Here is a 21,717-nt window from a genome sequence, read left to right as displayed (position 1 = left end):
ATTCCCAGTTCTGCTTGTTTGTCAGACAAAAATTACCTGAGTACAAATCAGTTTTTTTAGATGGTGATTTAAATATAATTGGAAACAGATTGTCCAAACCAATCTGGCCTGGTGTGGAAAAAATAATAGCCCCCTAAACAAGGTCCGAAATCAACAGTCGCCAGACGCCAAATGCGAGTAAACTTTCCGTTTGAGTAAATTTCAGAGGGCTAGCTACCACATGGGGGGTAAATATTTGCACCAAATAATCGTGTTTTTTGGTCATTTGCTATCAATACCTAAGAATAAGTGGCATTTAGTCGTTTTTTTTTTTCTGTTGTTGCTGCTGCCCTGCTGTTCTTTGCAGAATTGTTTTATTTGGTCCCACTGGAGGATTTTGAATGTTACAGGCTTTGACTAGGCCATTACAAACATTGTTTTTTTTTTTTAAACCTTCTACTTGATAACAGAAATGTTGAGCTTAAGGTCACAAATGATGGTCAGATGTTCTTCAGGATTTCCTGGTAGAGAGCAGAAGTTGTTTTTCCATCAAGTACCACAATTCATCCTGGTCTGTTGAGTCAAACCAACGACCACATTTGACTCTTGGTATAGTGTTTGTAGTTGTAATAACACCCATAACTTCCAGCAACTCCTTTCTCTCTTCAGTTCAAAGACTATTTTCAATAAAACCTTTGGTGAGATGAGCCTTTGAGGTATTTTGGGTTCGCCAGATCTCTTCAATGAATCTTTGCCCAGTTTCTCTCTCATAGCGTTGACTCACGAGCGCTGACCTTGATTGACCCAGACTAGGCCTGCAGAGCCTTAGATGTTTTTCTTAGCTCCTTTTTGACCTCCCAGACGAGTATCCGATGCAAAATGAAAGTAATTTTGTTAAGTTGGCCACTCCTGGGAGGGTCACCACCGTTCACTGTTGTCTCCATGCGTGGCTAACACCCCTCACTGGAATTCTGTTGGAGTCCCAAAGCCTCAAAGTGTCTGTATAACCCTTTAGATACTGATGGATATCAGTGAATTAATGTTTTTTTCTGGAGTTTACTTAAAGCCCCAGTGTGTAAGATTTAAATCCATCTAGTTGTACGCTAAATGAACAACAGACGACCCCGCTGTTAAGCGCGTAATAACTACTACGGTAGCTGCGGAGAGTCATAAATGTGGCAATGTCAACAAATATGTCCTACATAGCTGCTGCTAATAGCCAATGGCTACGGTCATATTATGAAATGTTTTTTTTTTATGCACAGTTGCCAAGTCTGCTTATTATAAGCAGGAGGACACAGTAGCTGCTAGACCACACTGCCATGTTTCTAACATAACACCAAAATAAACTTCACGGTTATATTGAATTAACTTACCTGTCCAGCAGAAAGCTGCAAACTCTGCATTTGTTTTGAATCCCCGCTCCTTCATGGATTATCTCCACCTGGTAATAATAGCTATGCTGATATAGACTCTCATTTTCTGCTGGTCATTACTTCTGTTTCTTTATCTTGATCACTTTTGCTTTCCTCTCACTGGGCAAAGAGTATGGATAGTCCTCTATTTCAACAGAAAACAGCAAATAGAACGATCTACAGTCGTCTTTGCTTGTTTTCTGCTCCTCCACCATCGACAGAACGTCCTCATTTTTTAAACAGATGGGGGAAAAGACGTACGGATGACAAGTTTGTCGTCTTTCGGCTTTAAAGACTGATTTTTGATGTGACGTTATTAGATATTTTCAGAATATGTATTTATGAAAGCAATACTTGATTTCTGCTAATTAAAAGCCAAATTAGTAACACACTGTGCCTTTAAAATAGCTTTTTGATTTGCCCTTTGAGGTCTTTCAGCCCACTCCATGCTGGCAGGAAGTTCTGTTAAGGTCAAATTTTGTTATTCTACTGGTCTGGAGTTGATCTGGGAGTAGTGTATGAATCTTTATTGGTTGATCAGTTGGTTTAACAGTTATGTTTTCACAATAAATTAGATTGTCCTTTGAAAAAAAAAACACATTATATTCACTCGGCTTGCCTTTATTTGACAGTTAAAATTTGTTAGATCTGAATCCTCTAAGTTGGGCACAAGAAGAAATATTTAAAGGAGAAAAAAATAAAAACTTTTTCACAGGCTTTTACTTAATTTCAAATTGGACACAGGGTAGAGACAAATGCTTTAGAGCATAAATGGGGATAATCATGAAACTACGGCCCCCATCTTGAAGCCAGCAGCACGTTTTTCTCTTGCGTTTTATATTTCATAGAGCTGAATCTTCAAAACAGGCTGAGCTGGTCAAACCACAAAGAAAACAGCTAATTGCTATTGGCCAGAAATTGGTGCATCTCGAATCTAAAGAACTGTTAGATCATTACTATTCTGTATAATCTGATCTAATCTTTATAGCAGTAACAATTTTTATAAAAAGCAGAACATCCTGTACATAATTAAGATAAATAACCACGCAGGATGTTCTTTGTAGTTTTAGTAATGTTTCATGCTGAACTTCATTCAGAAATCTGGTTGTTCAACTACTATAAATCCACAAGCAGCAACTGTAAGAGGAGAAATGACCAATTACACTGCAAAAAGGGAACTAAAAGTAAGTAGAATCTTCTTGAAATGAGTGTATTTGTCCTTTATTTGAGCGAATAAGATTTGCCAATGAAATTAGTATTTTGATCCCTAAAATAAGATGGATATAAGTCTTATTGCACTTAAAAGAAGCTGGAGATGAATTGTTCCTATATTAAGTGCAAAAATCTTATTCCATTGGCAGATAATCTTATTTACCTGCTCAAATCAAGGACGAATGCACTCATTTAATGAAGATTTACTTACTTTTGGCTCCCTTTTTGTAGTGTAAGAGTACGTTTTAAGAAAACGGGCAGTGCAGATGTGCGTATTTTAAATGCCAGCACTTGATTAGGTTTGTTTTTTGCAAAGTTTCCCTCTGGTTTGAAAGAATTTGCAGCATTTCATATCTTCCTCCACAGTGGAGCTTCAGTCGGATTTGTTTGTTGACTGATGTGATTTGTTCTCGAGGTGAAACAATAGCATGAGAGCATTCCCCCCTGTGAGGACAGGAACAATGAGAGGATGTACCGCACACACACATAAGCTTGCTTTCCTGTATCGCTGCAGACTGAATGTGTGTGTGTGCGGTAGAGTAAAAAGTGTGTATAGATGTTTGTGTGGAAAAAAAATGCATCATAGTTGCAGGAAAGTTAAGTTGCAATTTGTATTCGGAGTGAATATTACAGAAAGTGTGCAGAGGTTTAACTCTAGCATTCTTGTTAACGTGCTGAAAACTTGCCTGCAATGGAATGTTTTTTCAGGCATTACAAAAAACGTTTTTTTTAAAACCTTAAATATTTTTCCTAATGATGCATACATGTAATCATTTAACCTCTTAAGCCCAAGGGTCTATTTTCCAAAAAAAAAAAGAAAGCATACTCGCACCTTATAAGGCATTTTTCAACTTGTACAATGCCTAAACTACTAATCTTGTTATCAACTAACAAAGTCCTGGAGGATGATGTGGATGTGAAAATTTCAGAGTAAACTATTCTGGGCCTGAGTAAATGAGATTTAAATGCCCAAACAAATACGCCTAAAAGAAAAACATAATAAATTGTACACTACAACATCTTGGTTACAGCTGTACATCTGTAGCAAGTTTGGCATCAACAGAACAAACAATTGAGAAGTTATACATGTTTAGATTGAGGGAAATCAAGCCGGACCCCTACTGTCTCAGTTTGGCACAACTTTTAAAATTTTATTTTTGAAATTGAAAATGTTGAATGCTTTTATATATTTGTTATATACTTTTGTAGAGAAGTCTCCGATGAAGATCTGGGCATATAATAAGTGTGTTGGTCTTATTTAGTCAGCTACAAGCACGTTATTGTTGCTAAAGAGCTCAAGCCCCCTTGAAAGGGGGCTCACAGGCTTAAGGGGTTAATTAGTTCTTGCAAAGATCGCTATAAAAGTAATCTTTCAATAAAAAAAAAAATAGAAATAAGCGCTAAGTAAAGCGTTTTTCAACCTCCAGAGAATATATTTCTAATGGCCCATAAATGTTGTTGTTAAGGCATTGTAGAATTACACAGGGAACAGGTAAAACTGAATTGTATTGAATATTTTGTAGAAAAGCTGTTGCTGGTAAAGGAATTTGCAGGATTTGTTGTCACTGCTGGTTCAAGCCTTGCTTTTTACTCATTCTGTCTTCTAGAGACCTCTTCTCTTCGCTCTGATCCTTTGATCCAGAGATTTTTCAATTGGATTCAAGTCAGCTGATTGGCTGGGCCATTCTAGCAGTTTTAGTTTCTTTCCCTGAAACATACATAGTTTATTTTATTGTTTTTCTGAAAATTCCAGCCTTGCTTCCTCTTCAGATTCTTATCAAGAATGTCTTTGTGCGTTTCTCTATTCTGCCTTTTTGTCATGTATATAAAGTCTGCCGGAAACTCGCACTGAAGGGCCGCCCTATCCCATAAACTTTGCTGTGAAGCAACATTCCTACTGAACAGCTGGTGATTGCAGCATCATTTAAAATGTTACATTTTGGTCCTATTTGACTGGATTCTGTTTCTCAAGAGTTGTATAGGCTTGTCTAAATATTCTACATAAAAAAAAAACAAGCTGAATAATGCTTTTCTTCAGCAGTAGAGTCTTGTGCAGTAAGTGTGCATGGAAGCCATAGTGATTGGGTGCTATAATTACCTTTTGTGTCCAGGGTAAAACTGTTCCTGCTAATTTCAGGTGTTATGAAGCTCTCTGTAAATACTCCTTGATTCATGGAATTTTTGACTCTTCTGTCAGAAATCCTGCTGTAAGCTCCTGTTCGTGGCTGTTTTATAGTGAATTGAGAATTTATATGCTTCCAGGTTATGGCCTCATCTGCGCTCAGTGGATCAGTCTGAAATGTAGAGATACACCCAAACTATGCCATCAGTATGTTTTATGAAGGTCTTGAGGAAGCACTCTTCTTTTAGCCTTCATGAGATGCGTTTTGTTCCTAACCTTTGTAATAAGGAACCTTTTAATAGTCCTGCAGTTAGGATTAGTTGATATTCAGTTGCCCTTTCCTTTTTTTTCTTATTCTTATTCATTCATTCAATACTTTTTCCTTTCATTTCAGTTTATTAGATAATTTACAGATTTATTTGTTTCGATTTATTTTTGTCTTACATACTTAATTCCAGGGGTCCCATTAGAGACAATACGACAAAAAAAAGGTTGCTGTTCAATACATTCTCTCCCTTGTGTTCCTAAATAACTTTGTTTGTTCCTGGTCAAAATAAACTTCATAATCTGTTAGTTTTGTCCAAAACTGCAGCTATTTTCAGAGCTAAGGTCCAGAAACAAAGAGCCTTAGATTATTGCACAGATATGTTTACAGAAATAATATGAAGCTGAATGGAATTTGCAGCAAAATCCCCCAAACCCTCTGATGTGAATCCGACAGCTGCTGTTGGACTAACGTCTTGCAAAATGAAACGAGGTTAAAATCTTGTTGGATTTAAGAAGCTGCTCATTCCATAAAGCTCTTCTTCTCAGGACCCCTCAAATTATCCACTAAACAGCTTTGAATCAGTATTTTCTTTGTAGTGATTGTATCTTTTTTCCAACATAGAGACCTGTGGCCTTGGCAAAAATAAGCTTTTTGTTGCTTTGCTTTTTGTGACATTTGTTAGCTTGCTGCTGATTTTAAGTGTCTGTACAAAGCTGTTCCCATATTCCCACATTTTTCTTATAACCACGAGAAAGAACTTGCACAATGAAAACAAGCTGGCAGAAACATTGTTTTCACCCAATTGCTGCAATTTCAATAGTTTTGGTTAAAATAAGTGACATTTCTTCTTGTAAATCTCCAAACCATTTGCCCCCTTTTTTTTCTCCTCCTGCTTTCTCTTCTCCCCAAGCAGAACAAAAACAGCTCAGCTTGATCTTATTGATGTTTTGTCCCACGTGTCCAGAACCCGTCAGCATCTGAGCGCTGGTTCAGATGAGACGACCGCTTCAGCACCTTTTTGTAATTAGCCAATGGGACGTGACTGGGCTGAAGGCGGTGGAACCAGCCGTGGCCTAAACAAGCTAAAAAAGCCGCTGAGATTAGATGTATGTTTACATCTGCCTGCTCTTTTCAGGACCCGAGCTTCTGTTTTCTGCCAGTTTGTTTTTGGAGGCTTTTCTGCCAGTTAACGGAATAAAAACGGTTTTAAAACAGGAAGTATATTTTTGACTGGTGGAAAAACTGTTTCTTCTATTTACAGTGTGGGATTCTCTAAAAGCTTTTGACATTTATTTGATAGCTCTTGTATGTGATGGACTTATTACTTGTAGCCTCTTAGAAGTATATTAATATAAACTCCTAGCAAGGTCTTAAAAAGATTTATGAGCCGCCTCTTAAACAGAAACTTTCCAAACATGTGAACCTGATGTTTTGGTGTTTGTTGCTGGAGCTGTTTATAGTAAAACCACAGTGCCCATCTTTCGTCATAATGAAAGCCTGGTGATGTTTTTTCTTTCTGCTGCTGGCCAGAAAAGTTGAATCACCACTCTTAGCTGATGCTCTCCTAACCGTTTAACTGTGTAGGAAAGGAACAAATCAACAATATTACATTCATTTATCACATTTAAAAGCACAGCGTTCTGATTTTGTGGAACCTAAACCAAAGTTGATACTGTTATCATAAATGTTTCCTGATAAGAAAGTGAACATTTCAGACATCCTTAACTAGAATAATACATCCCATTTCGGATTTATTTCCAAGATGACTTGAATACTTTGACGTGGCAACTTTACTTTAAAAGCATAATGTTGTCTTAACCATGCATGGATTCAGGATTGAGTCTTTGCATAAACTTTTGTTGAGTTTTCGTCTTAGTTTTTGTTTGCTGACCATGTCATTATAGTCTTCTGTTTGAGAAGTTCAGAATTCTTCATTGTTGTCTTTAAGGAAAAACAAAATCCCTAAATTAGTGTTTGACCGGTGGAAGAGGAAAACATGAACGATCTGAAGAGGCTTTGACTTCTTTGCTGACTCTTTACCCGACATTCAGCCCCACACTCTGCTCCGTTCTGTGATACAAATGTTAATGAAAATGTGGAAAATGAAAATGTTAATCAGCAGACGGCTCAGTTGGCTAAGATGGTGGTTGTATGTTTGCATGTGGACACATTTTTTAGCCGACTCTTGTCACGTAGCGCTAAATCAAAGGTGCATGCTTCCATAAAGGAGATTAACACATACTATTTGTGTTGTCTGGTCTACTGCCTTGCCAAATAATGAAGTGACACTTAAATTATATATTTCTCTAAATAAGGGCTTCATTGTTCCCTACTTATTGGTTTTGCCCTAATTAATACAGTTGAAGTTAGGTTTGTCATATCATAATCATACAAGTTAACCAGAAAAAACCCTTTGCCTACGAAAAATGTCGCTGCGGTGTCAAAGTTATAATAAAGAATGAAATATTTCACTTAGTATCGGTATCAAGTTTGAAATTTGAGTATCATGGCAACCCCAGTGGTGCATGAACCAAACTTAATCTAAATTGAAAACATTTTCTATGTGGCTCTTTTGGATTATAAAGTTGACAGATCCATGAAATGGTAATACATTAAGTTCTTGATTACTAAACTATTTAATAGTTGCATGTTTTATTTGCTTATTTTTCTCTCACTCACTCTTTTGTCCAAAGTTTAGCCAAATTAAATTATAACTCAGTTAATTCATCTGGTTTCTGCTTCCTTTAAATCGAGCAGAACCAGCATCTCAACCCCTTAACGTTCGCTGTAAATAATATCTGAATTAAATGGATGAGTCAAATAAAATAAAACTTGTGGCCATTTTGGCACACAGGTTAAGAATGATTTTTTTTTTCTTTTTTTTGAAATGGTGACCCTCCACGGGCTCCTGGAACCTTAAGGGGTAAAGCTTTACAATTTGAAATGTAGTTTCCAAGGTTTTTATTTGTTATTGAATACATGTTCCCCCAAATAGATCTAAAAAAAAAACAACAACAATGTAATAATATACACATTTTCTTCTGTAAGGTTTTTTCTTTATTACAAAACCACCTTAGATTTGGTAGATGCCAGATTTCAATAACATTTTTAATAAAATGTCATTTCATTAAACCTTTGTTTAACCAAGAAATTCACTATTAAGATTAACAATGTATTTTTTTAGACCTTGGAACCAATCAAAAAAAAAGCTGTTACAAAACATTACATCTATAATATCTTATATAGATGGCATCCACAATTTAAATAAATGAAAACTGTCAGATGTTAAATCCAAACCTGGGAAGCAGAACACCATCTCTGTTGCTTTTACCTGTGGTCAGATATCAGCTTGTATTTGAGGAGATTTCAGCCTCGAAACGGTAAAGTTGCGTAACATCATGTTAGAACCTCGTAGATTTAAACGTTGGACTCAGTCCGCCACAGCAGCGGCGTAATCTACTAAAACGCTTTCAAATACCTGTGTGGGCGTCCCGGGCTGTTGCTGAACTCTGCCAGCTTTCAAACGGTCTCCTATGGATTAGTGGCTTTTATAGCCTCAGAACGGCTGCCGTCAGAGAGCAGGTTGACAGGTTTTACCTTTGCAGGCTGTAATTGTGGTGCGTCGCCATCCTGCATTAGCAGCACTTTCTGCCAGCCGTAAATCACTCCTACGCGACTCTGTGGGTCTGATGTCCACGGCGGTTTTTCTCAGTGGGTCAGCCGCAGAGCGCCGGAGGAGCACAGACGTCACGTCACTCGGAGGACGATGTCCGATGGGGGAAAACCGCACTGCAAAAACAGAGCTAGAAATACGTAAAATGTTCTTAAAATGAGGGTATTTGTCCCTGATTTGAGCCGGTAAATAAGATGATTTGCCAATGGAATAAGATTTTTTTAACTTAAAATAGTAACAACTCGTCTCCATAATCTTATTTCAAGTACAGGATATCTAATTATCTTATTTTAGGGGTCAAAATACTCATTCCATTGGCAGATAATCTTATTTACCTACTCAAATCAGGGATAAAAACACTAACTTTAAGAACATTTTACTTATTTTTCATCTGTTTTTGCAGTGCGGTGGAGAATCTGTAAAGTCTGCATAGTATTTTTAACAATGCTGCCCTTTTTGTTGCATTTAGCCTTCACTTAACAAAGAAAACATCAGAGCTGGCTGTTTTTAAACTTCTACTGTGATACTTTGAGCGTCTTTATTTAATTTGTCATTTGATTGCATAAAATTAGAGCTGCAGAATATATACACTGCAAAAAGGGAAGTAAAAGTAAGTAAAATTTTCTCGAAAGTAATGTATTTTTCCTTGTTTTGAGCAGGTAAATAAGACTATTTGCCAATGGAATAAGGTTTTTGCACTTAAAACAGGAACAATTGATCTCCACCATCTTATTTCAAGTGCAGTTTATCTAATTATCTTATTTTAGGCATCAAAATACTCATTCTATTGGCAAATCTTATTTACCTGCCAAAATCAAAGACATATACACTAATTTCAAGTAAATTTTACTCACCTTTAGTTCCCCTTTTGCAGTGTAGAATAACAGTCCTCGCTGCCATATAGTTGTGTGCACTATAAAATCTGAAAGGACTGCTAAAATGCAATAATGGATGATTAATTCAAGTTCTGTAAATAACTATATCATATTTAACCTGCCCTGCCCCTTTATTGCCCACACCTGGTATTAATTTCTTTAGTGACTGAGATACTAAAGCGTTGGGAACATTTTGTAATGGTAAAAAAAAAAAAAGTGTCCAGGAAATTAGGATTAAAAGGAACATTCAGGAATAGTATAGCCATTAAAATTAATTTCCTGAAACCCTGCAGACCTAGATAACATTGGCTATGTTTACATGCACAACATACCATGATCGGATTGAAGTATTCAAACTAAAATAACGAGAAAATAATCGGACTGTACCGTTTAAATGGGCAAGCAATTAATCTGTTAATCCCAAAAAAACAACAACACAGAACTTCCGTCTTTGATGTACAAAAGTAGTACACAGCAGTTTTATACAAGTTTGTTTGTCTTCCGAGCGCCCAGGCTGGACTTGCACCAGCTTCTAATTACGGTTGAGTCATTGCTGAATAAATAATAATTTTGAGCTCTTTTAATGTTTTGAACAAAGAGGTTGTATCGGGAACCTGGCAGTTTTGTCTATTATCATTTATAGGATATAGCGTTTATGTGCACATTGATCAGATTATCAATCGGCATAAACACGGCACTCATTCGGATTACAATTTGATTTTGATCGCCTTGCTTACATGATGCATTTTTATTCCTATCAGCCCTTTATTCAGGTTACTTTTGTCAATGTAAACGTAGCTAATGACGTCATCACTTATATTTCTTACCGCCAAATGCTTTTATATCAGGCGGCGAAATTGCTGATTCACAACCCAGCAAGTTGTGTTAAAAAGCAAGATCAAACATATTAAAGTAGCAAAATCTGCAGATTTCACCTTTTTGAAGATTTTTACCTTTTCCTCAATGCAGTCAGTTTTTTTTTTTTACAAAATCTTGATTGTTTTTGGTCTTTTCTCCCAGATTCAGTCAAAGAGTTTTACTAATTAACTGTTTGCCTGTTCACAAATGAATGATTGACGATTAAATATGCACTTTATGTCAAGCGGTTTCGGTTCCTCGTCTATAATTGGTGTGGTGCTATAAAAATAAACTTGATTTCAGCCAGTGTAGTGAGGATCTCCACTGTCTTCCCACAAAAAAACCCATACAGGACCTCTTTAACCTACTAAAAGCCTTCTTAACGTTCGGAGGGAATTCCCTCAAGTGCCTCTGGAAGCCGTTTTGGCGCCCCGAGTCGTCCTCCTGGCAAAGACCATGAAGCTGTGGCTCCATCTGAGACAGAGGCTCCAGTATATAAACAGTGCTTAACAGGAAGTTCTTGCCTTCATGACATAAATACACAAAAGCAGAGAGAAAAAGCAGTCATTGTGTCTCTGATCTTCTTACGCTGGTCTGTAATGAACATGTGAACCAAAGTAAAAACTGTATCGATGCTCTGATATATAAAATTATACGAGCTCCGAGCTTTCACGTTCAGCCAACACATTCACGTAGCAAACGCAGCTGTGGTGAAAGTGAAACTTCAGGAAACGATTTATTTTATGAAGACGACAAGGTTGTAAAAGACTTGTTGTTTAAAGGGAACCAATTAGTTTAGTTCAAACTCGAATTTAGTCCTTTCCGCTTCCCAGAAAACATTTACAGTCAAAAAAGTCCAATCCTGCAAAACAAATTAACATGAAAAATGTTTGATATTAAATGGATTAATCTTGTACGGCATCAACTGTTGGAGTTGGACCATTTTAGTGAAATTTGTTTTAAAACTGAATTATTCAAGCATACAAAATACAGTGATTGTGTAGGCCAGACTTTTCCAGAGAAACATTTCCAAAGTTGTCCGTTCTCTATAACAAATTTTATGACTTAATGGAAAAAAAACCTCACGATATCTTTATAGAACATATTACAGTGGTACAGTTACTACAATAAATATGCAACCTGCAAAGACCATTGACTGAAAGGAAGATGGATGGATGGTTGGATGGTTATTAATACAATGTCATGTGGAAATAAAACTAGTTTTCTGTATTCTGATACCGTCATCCATACACAAGTATACCAGGGATATACTTGAATTAAACTGAAGGCTTTTAGGGTTTCTAGACTGCATAGGACCTCTTCTTAATGTTACATGTAGCAGAGAACCTTGTAAAATAATCTGAAACTGGAGCTTCAGCCTCTTTATTAGCCACTTAAATGCACAATTCTTTGTCCTTTCTATATTTAAAACTTCAAGTAAAAAAAGTTTTGCCGATAATTTATCATTTTTTATTTTTGTCCCCAACAAAATGATGTCTAAGAGGTTTTGTTTGTCATTAGCTGTTTCTCAAAAACCAGCTAATGTCTGAAGGTTTGTAGAGCAGTGTTTTCTTTTGTTTTTATTGTGCGTCCAAATTGTAATTTCAGTTATTTGTCCGCCAATTTACTGATTTGTTAAACAGTTCAGAGGGCTGTATGTTCATAACGGATTCATAGGCGAGGGTTAAGAGGCTTAATAAACAAACGCAAGACCTCTGAAACTGTTAAGGTAGTTGACTGAAAATGAGTTAGTTAAAAAAAAAAAAACATCTGAAGTCCAAATAAAGTCATCAAAAGGCCTTCAGAGACCCTGGATAACTCTTGATTAAGTATGTTTTGCACTTTAAAAGCCGAATAAAGAGCAACCCCAACATATTGAATTAGTAATCCTTTATAAATACTGGATTTTTAACTATGCTTGCATGGGTAATGCGTGTTTAGATCATTGCGTGGCCGTTGTAATCTCTCAATGAGCCCCGCTAACCTGAATGTAACCCCAGCCTTTACTTTAATGGACATCTCCTCATAAAGCCAGTAAGCCCCACGTCGGCAGGCTCGTTTTAATCCACTCCGTGGTTTTATGGGCAAACGTGCACACATGCTGCGATTCCCCTGTTTTTAGTTAAAGTTTGCAAGTAATTAAAATGTTTTAAAGTCAACCGCCGTCTCTTTCATCCTTTTTTTTATTTGATCGTTTTAGTTTCGTACATAAAAACCTACTAACCCTCAGTTTATCTAACCTGAAATGTTAGAAATGCTCCTCGGGGCGTTTTCTCCGCTTGGAAATATTTTCCTGGTTTCTGTTTCCACTGTTTCATAGATTTCAGGGATAAACATTTCAAGATGTCAAATAAAAGAGTGTGTGATCTGTCTAATAATATCCCAGTGCTTTGCTGCTCAGTAAACCTTCTGCCCACTTCACAGGAAATCCACTCATAAACTCGGCACAGGCTCTGGGATGTCGGTGCATACTGACGCTGACAGGGCAGCCTGTCTGGCCTCCTTTTTCGGGCCGTTTTGCAAAGAAAGGTTTTGGGTTGGAGCACGTCTGGTGAGACGATGTCTCAACACAGGAGAGCTACCTCCTCAGGACAAGACTCTGCTGTCCACTTACACCTTAAGGACAAAGGACACTCTTTTGAGGACCAAAATGTCCACATTTTGGACAAAGAAGACAGATGGTTTGAAAGGGGCGTGAAGGAAGCCATCTACGTTAAGCAGGAGAAAGACCAAATGTAGCGGCTAAAATCCTCTATTTTAGGCTACTGGTTGTTGTTTCTGAAAGGCGTTGGTTTTACGTGCGCTCGATTAAGATTTGCCAGGCCAATCTTCAATTTGACTTATTATGAAGTCATTTATTGTTAGCACAATGTCCATATCCTCAATATTTCATTTAGATCCACAAACATTTCCCTTCAATCTAAACCAAGCACAGTAGAAAACTGTTGCCTCTTCCCATTAACAACACCTGAACACAATCATGGTTGACCTTAAATAACCCCACCCCCCATCAGACACTCAGAACTCAAAATGAAATACGCCTCCTGGTGGCGATAAACACAGGAAAGGAAAAATGGCTCCTACACCAACCTTAAACAGAGGAGGAGGCCTTAGGTTTCAACTCTCAAAAACTTACAACACAGCTACAGGATTAATTCCAGCCAACCATCACCTTAACTCTCACCCTCATTCGGGTGATCAAACATCGTTCCTTTAAGCCAAGCCAATAAGAACCCTAACGACTCCTCGTTACAGAGGAGTGGACCAGTTTCAGTTCAATCTGCTGGCTTAATGGCTTTAACGACCGCCCATTACTAAGGGGTGGACCTGTTTCTGTTGTATTTGCATGTTATCTAAGCCATTACAAGGCCTTTGTTTGGGCAGTAGTATAAAGCTTGGTACTGCACATTACTCCAGACTTTTTGAATTGAGAAAGCTTCTTGGATAGGAAGCGAAACGTCTTCAACTACGGAAAACCAGTCCAGTTGCTTTGTTTTTACGTTTTTTGGTATGTTTTTGAAAGCAATTCTGGATGCAGGTTTGTTTCCATCCGTTAAACAAGTTAATTCTTGGGATGTTCAGTTTTCTGCCGGTTCAGACGTTTGCCTACTTTTTTTATCTGTCGCACAGCAACTTCAGGTTCTCGTTGTTCTAAATCTGTTGTGCATTTGGAGCCCAAACATGCAGCCAAAGTCATTAAGAATCTTCTTGAGCAACATTAGGAGCAGGGCGTCCTCTGTCATGATTTACAGTACAAGTGGAGTCGGAACGAATCTGTGTGGCAAGTTGTGCAAGATAACAGAGAACAACCTGCTCCCTCAGGGTTGAGCAGCAGCCTTTAAACAGGTTTACGATACAGTTATGGCTTTTTAAAGCATTTGCTTTTGTTTCTTTGTAAGTCAGTCTTATTTATCTGTTTGCTAATATGCATAACCCACATATCAATTGCTTAAAATGCACTTCAAGTGAAAATAAAGTTGGTATGAAACCGCCGTCAAACTTCTAAACACTGAAACTCGTCACCCGTGAGTTGTAACGAGGTCTTAAATAAAGTACCTTTTATTTTTTTATCTTACCAAGTGGACTCATCAAGGTAATCAGGATGCCACCTGTGTTGGTGAGATATTTGGTTGTGCGCCCTGCGAAAGCTTCCTGCAGACACCTATAGATGAATAAAAATGTGACGTTCGTGCAGTTGGGAGCCATTTTGATGCACTTGTGTGTTTTAATTTCTAAAAAGTATGTTGAGGCAGTTAAATTAACTTTCAATAACTGCAGAGATTCTCACTGCTACGCTGCAACAAAATCCTACATGTGAGGTCAGTGACGGGATTTGGCGTTATTGACCGATCTGACCATAGCTTACGATAAACAAATGACTTAACTTCCTGTCGAAGAAACCAATCGATGTGATTCTTATTTATGTTGGGCTAGAACTAACCAGTTTCTTTTTTCTTTTTTTCTAAACCATAAATTTCCTTTCTGACGAGTCTTCATGCTGATGTTGGGAATTTCTTGCAAGGTTTTGGCAGTTTTTGATGGTTGTATTAGGTTTTTTCTAATGAATGAAATCATATGCATGTAGTAGAGTGACTAGTTACTAGTCGTCTTACCTCCTATTAGAGGTAAGAAAGTCCAAAACCCAGTAAATGGCGGACTGGGTAACACCTAGAACATAAAAGAGCCGACTCGCTTCCTGGCTGCTTCACGTTTGGCTGAGAACCGCTTCATTGGTTGCAGAAGGTCACTACTAAGACCCCAACAAAACCAAATCGTCTGCAAGAAAAAAAGAGTCAATTTTAAGATCCTGAGGTTCCTAAAACAGACACTTTCTCTCCTGAACTATGCCTTGAGAGGCAGACAAACCGGCTCAGTGACGAGAAGCAGCCCTGGGGGGGTCCCAAGCTGCGAAAAATAGAAGTTCAATTTCATCTTTGGAATTTAGCACCGGCTAACCAGTAAGAAGCGATCCCCGTGTTTTCATAACGCCGTAGGCTTTAGCTGTAGCCACAAAACAAACGTGGATTGAGCAATCGCATTCCCGCTGTCCTCCCAGCAACATTGCTAGAGTAAAGCTCTGGTTCTAGATCCTTCTTTCCAACACCATACAGCTAGTTTTCACACACTAATAATAAAAATATTGAGGTATTTTGTGCTTTTGTGGTTTCTGTTGAGCATTTTCTCAAACTATTTTTGACTGAATGAGCTCACTTGTGTAACTGTGTGTGTGTGTTCGGCACTGTGGCACCAAATTTCTCCATTGCAGGACAATAAAGCGTTTTTTTTTTCTATCCTTACATGGATGTATAAAAGGTCTCCAACTAAGAAATTGGTCTCAAAAGTTGTCTGTAAAACCTTCCTTTAACTTTTTAGTTGATATTTAATTAGTCCTGTATGATATATCAAGATTTGTGTGTAACTTTAACCCAACTGAAGGGCAGATTTCAAACACCAGGTCTAATTTCTCTCCGTCTTCCTCTGTCTCTGCAGGGTGCTGGTCAGGAGAAACTCGGCATCTACATCAAGTCCGTTGTGAAAGGCGGGGCAGCTGATATGGTCAGTGTGTGCAAAACGTAGAAGAGACTCTGGCAAAGCTTGCAAGGTCTTATTATGGGATGTTTGTGTTTGCAGGACGGCCGTTTGGCAGCAGGTGACCAGCTGCTGAGCGTTGATGGACGCAGTCTGGTCGGTCTGTCGCAGGAGAGGTAAAGACTGTTGTGTTGCTGTTTGCTTCAATCATTAGACTACATGAAAATTATACGATGCAAAACTAAATGGATGCAAACAGGAACAACTGGAAACTCGCAAACGACCCGTTTTAACTATGAATAATCTTCTACGTCCAGTGATTCGCTTTTGACGAACAGAGAGGAAACATGAGTGTTTTATTTTATATGTGCATGAACCGCTTTACTGGACATCGACACGTTTGTGGCCATGATCTGGGTGAAGCTCTGCATGGACGCTATTTCAGGGATTAAACTGGAAAGGAAATTATCATGTTGCTGTGATGTCTGACAACCACATCTTGACACAGCTCTGGGATTATCCCATCCTGAGGCGACTGAGTTTTATCCTCCTGGGAACACAACGTCCAGCGTTTATGAAAACAGGACTGTAACAGGACGTGTGTTGCTGCTTGGATAATGCAGTTGTTCTTCTCAGTCAGCATGCACAGGCTTGCTGTTTGGTGATGTCATGTCACCTCAGAGCCAAAATGGCTTTAAAAATAATTTATTTAATTGCATTTGCGTGCAGGAGGAGGCTGATAATTAGAACATTTTTCTGCAGCTTCCTAAGCTTTATTCTCATCCTTCCTCCTTTATTCACTTCAAGCAAGTTAAAACCCATCTGATGTGCAACCTTTAAGCCTGTTAAAAATCTTTGCTCTAAAAGCTCTAAATGGTTCATCTAGGACTGGTTCTCTGCTAAACTTAAACGATCTGTTGCATTCCCAAAACCTGAATCCAAAACAAGTGGGTCATCAGTAGGGGAGCAGCCCGCCAACTGTTTATAGGGTTTAGAAAACATGAGTTTGGTGAAGAAAATGACACGTGTGCAGGTGGACTGAACCCAAATTACAGCAGAGGGACAAATCTGTCATCTCTGCCTTCTTCTTGGTTGATCATAAAGGTGTTAGTTTGGTTCTCAGGTCCCAGTTTTGGAGGCTCTTAAATAACGGAAAGTTATTTAGTCTGTTGTTCTTAAAATCACAAAATCAGTAGCATTAAACCATTATGTTAGACCTGGAAGTTATTTATTTATTTATTTATTTTGCTCAGGTAATCTCTGTGCTTTCTCTTTGCACTGCTCTGAAAGGTTGTGGAAAATCTATTTAAAATACCCTAATGTTATATGGAGAAGTTGTAAAGAAAATTGCACTACACCTCCAGTCCAGTAGGTGGTGATAATACAGACCCAAGGGCCAAAACAAGCAAAGCTTGTATCCGCCACTTTTTTTCTCTCCCTCAAAACAAGATGGAGAATGCACTACTGGTGGGGTTTTTTTTTTCCGCGCCTTTGGTCCAGTCTCAGGCCCAAAAGTTGTGCTTAGATAGCAACCTCGTATAAAGCAGGAAAAACTACAACACGCCAGTCCAAAATATGGCAGGTGAGCAGAAGTCTGAACACTACAAGGAAGGGCTCAGCAATCATAGTTGCATCGTTACACAGCAGAGTTAGCCCTGCCCCTCAGCAATTTTGTGGTAATCTGAAAATCCGTCTCCCAGACTAGAAAATTGGAATTACTCAATTTGTTGCTAAGCTAACATTAGCCCGCACCTTACAGTTCAGTGGGACACTGTCACATGATAGTATTTATCCAAAGTGTTTATAATGTAGCAGACATCGTAGAGACTGTAGCACACTCCTTGGATAACCATTAAAATATACATTTTCTTACATTTCTCTATCTTTTTTTATTTAGGATGTGCTTATTCGAACTAGCTAAGAATAAGCAATGCATCACATGTCTGAAACTTTCGTTAAGGACTTGGATATACGCCTGTGCCCTCTAACTGCTAATGGGTTCCTCTCCTTAATGCCGCCGTGTCCAGTTGCAGTCCTCTGGACCGGTGTCCTGCAGGCTTTAAAGCTGATTCAAAAGACTGTAGTACTTCCTTAGCATGTAAGCTAGCTCTGCAGCGGCCTTTTATTGACCCATTAATTTGACTCAGGTGTGTTTTTAATCATAGCAGCATATAAAACATGCAGGACCCGACTCTTGAGGACCGACCTTCGACAACACCGCCTTAATGAGATAGTTTTTTTTTTTTTGGGTTTTTTTTATTTCCTTTATTTAACCAGGTAAACCCCGTTGAGATCTGGATCTCATTTTCAAGGGGGACCTGGGCAGAAATCTGCAAAAACAGTTAAGGAACTCTATTAAAGTTGATTTTAAGAAAAAAAGATTCACAAAGTCTAAAGAAAGCAGAAATTACTTTCTTGAGCTTGTGCAATAAAAGCTGCATTATTATTCTTAGGTTTTATTTAAAATAACACAAAAAAATCACAATCAGTTCAATGCTGATGACAAAAACAAATGAATTAAATACAAGCAGACGCCCAACTCCACTTATTTTAGCTCAAAGGAGTAAACCATAAAAATGCTAAAATAAAGCAATCTGTAAAGAAACAGAAATGTATTAAATTAAAATATGAATATTTCTAACATTAATAACTATTGTCAGAAGTACATTTCACTCAAACACATTTCCTAAGTGAGTCTTTAAATATTTGAGGGAGATGAATTGGATTGCTGTTTTAGTGCATCCAGTTCATACTGGGGCCTCTATGTATGTATGGTGAACGGGGATTTTCCTGTCCTGTATTATGTCTATGTAAAGCAAAGTTATATTTATCTAAATCTTAAATGGACTGAATTAAAACACCAAGCCTATTGCTGAACAGCAACCCTGTTGTTTTTATTTTTAATGCGGTTTTCTTGTAGCTGTTCCATGTCGTCTCTGTCGTTGCTTAACTGTCAGGATTCTGCTTACAGAAAAACTACCAGCTGTCGGTTCATAGGAAATTTGATTTAGTGCAACAAAAAAAAAAAAAGATATTGAAATGGATTCATGCAATGACCTGATCAAAGTCGCAGCAGCTCAGTGAAGCTCATTACATTCTGGGTGTGTGTTGCACCACTTTAAATGGCCACATCAGTGAGAAAAGTCCCCTTGAAGCTGGGAGACTGATGGGCGGTTGTGTGTCCAGGGCTGCAGAGCTGATGACGAGGACGGGCTCTGTGGTAACGCTGGAGGTCGCCAAGCAGGGAGCCATCTACCACGGACTGGCCACGCTCCTCAACCAGCCGAGCCCCTTGATGCAGAGAGGTGAGCGTACTCCTGATTCTACTTTATGTTCCAGTTTTTATAGTTTCTATCGCCAAACAACGATAAATTAAGTTTTTCTTCCCACTGTCGCTTCATGCATGCTCAGTATGAGGGATTGCAGCAAAGCCATGTACAATGCAGACGACTCTCCCTGTGGCTCTACGGTTCCCCAGGAGTGAATGCTGCTTGTCGGGACTTTGATGCAATCAACTGGTTTCCTTTTATAGGAACATTTTTGACCAATCTGTATAATCTGACCCAATCTGTATAATATGATTGAACTTGATTTTGTAAAGTGCCTTGAGATGACATGTTTCATGATTTGGCGCTAAATAAATAAAATTGAATTGAATTAATCAGTCAGGGATGGGCGTTATGGACTGGAAATAGAATCATGATATTTTATATTTATTGCTCTGGCAATAAGAGTTAGCTTTGCAGTCTTAAAATAAATTTTTTTAAATAGGCTTCAACGGTTCTTATCATTAAAATGCATTAAGTTACTGCAGTTAATCATATTTTCCAAATGTATGGATGTTTATTGTGCTCTCATGGAGCAACAGTGGTGAAAATATTTTAAAAAAGAAGGAAAGAACAACTTAGTTTGTTTTTCGGGGGTTTCAAACATAATTATTTGAAATAAAGGTTTGTGTTATGAATTGATAAATGTCCACCGTGATTTATTGGTCACTAAAGGCAAATATGTTTTTTTTGTTTTTTTTTTACTTTTGAACTTATTAGGCTAAGATCTAATTTATTTGATCTTTTAAAATTCAATTTATTTGTTGGCGCCAAACTGACTATAATTAATTGACCCACTATTAGCTAATGTCGTTAATTTGGTGTGAAGGAGGCAGGAGGAGGAGCAGGAGACGGATGTCCACACTGGACGTCCTTGTTGTCTTCTGTGCAGCACCGTTAAAGTCCTTCTCACACGTTGGACGATGATAGAGAGCAGCTGTGTGAATGGCATGAAAAGCTGCACACATCATGTAGCCGAGGTCAAAAGGTCGCCTGGCTCTGCGCTGGTCTTTGTCTGCTGGAATGTGACCCTGGATTCATTAAGGAAGTCCTCTGGTCCGGTCCGTCTGCCGTTTCAGGACGACCACAGAGGCGCCTTTTTTCTCCCAAAGTCCGTCTGCATCAGTGCCGGTCTGGACGGTCTCAAAGATATTCAGATTTAAGGAGTAAATGTTGATTATGCTCTCTTCTAAATATGTGAACTAAGCTTAAATTTCCCAAATATACCAGTTGAATTTCATATATACAGTTTTTCTTAGCTTGAGTCTTGTTAAAAAAAAGTTTTATGTTGCAGTTTAGCTTTTTATTTTTCTATTCTCGTACGTTCTGTACAGACTTGGAAACATTTATTCGCACCCGGGTAAAGAAAAAGCCTAAAAATAAACCATTTTATTACAGTAGCACAATCTTAATTGGGGAATTTTAATAAAATCCAAACTTTAATATACCGTATTTTCCAGACTATAAGTGGCACTTAAAGTACCTAGATTTTCTCAAAAATTGACGGTGCACCTTATATATGATTACCGTTGTCCTTACTGACCAATTTTATGTCGTATGTAGTAAAATGTGTTAATACATGGTTGGCATGTGTTTAGCAATGAAGCCGCTACGCTTAGTTATTCAGAGCGTTACGGTACAGTGTGTAACTACCTGATAGGACCCCGGAGTTGTCTACAAGACTGCCTGACTATAATGTCTAAACTAGAAGTGCATTCATGTAAGGCAGCCCACGCCCCAAGTACACGCTAGCAACACTAAACCTAGCGAGTTAATTCAATATTAAAATTAAGTTTATTTTGGCTTTATGTTAGAAACAGGGTAATGTTGTCCAGCTACTCTGTCCTCCTGAGAGAGACGGATAGAGAGCTGTGGACGTGAAGGAGTGATATTACACACTTGGGAAGAATATTTAGTGCACCTTATGGTCTGAAAAATACGGTAACTATTTTCCGCCAAATTAAAGTAATACAGGGTTCTGATAATGACTTAATTACATGATGTAGGCGTGTTGATCTTCTAGATCACAGGTCTGATTGCTCCAGTCCTCGAGGTCCGACGTCCTGCAGCTTTTAGATGTCACTGGTCCAACACACCTGAATACATTTTATTTTTTTGTCCATATTTTATTTTATTTTTTTAGTTTTCGTTAAAAAAGTCACCAGATTTGTATTGGGCTAGCCTTGGTATTGCAATGAGATCATGATGCAAAGCTCTCTAACTAGGTTCCTAGAAGCTTTGGAAGAGAAACAGGCCCATAGCCTCACAGATCCTCCACCATGCCTAACAGTGAGCCTGAGCTGCTGTTTGACGTATCCATCCTTCAATTTTACTCCAACTGGAGTGTTTGTTACGGAGAATCTTGGGTACACTGTTGCATTTAAAGACTCAGTGGCATGTGGGAAAATACGTGTGACGGTTGTACAGACAAGGTTTTTCTCTGACATGGTCCCCCAAACA

General features: G+C 38.2%; 1 protein-coding gene across 1 annotated transcript in view; it reads left to right on the top strand.

Annotated features, from left to right (window-relative positions):
* afdna (afadin, adherens junction formation factor a) overlaps positions 1-21,717 on the top strand; it is a 151,150-nt gene that overhangs the window by 101,442 nt on the left and 27,991 nt on the right. Inside the window, 3 exon segments of the mRNA XM_036147190.1 lie at positions 15,893-15,958; positions 16,034-16,107; positions 19,118-19,236. Coding sequence (XP_036003083.1) covers positions 15,893-15,958; positions 16,034-16,107; positions 19,118-19,236 — 259 coding nt within the window.

Source organism: Fundulus heteroclitus, chromosome 15, assembly GCF_011125445.2.
Source record: "Fundulus heteroclitus isolate FHET01 chromosome 15, MU-UCD_Fhet_4.1, whole genome shotgun sequence".
NCBI classification, from domain to species: Eukaryota; Metazoa; Chordata; class Actinopteri; order Cyprinodontiformes; family Fundulidae; genus Fundulus; species Fundulus heteroclitus.
This window is presented reverse-complemented; position numbering and strand designations above follow the sequence as displayed.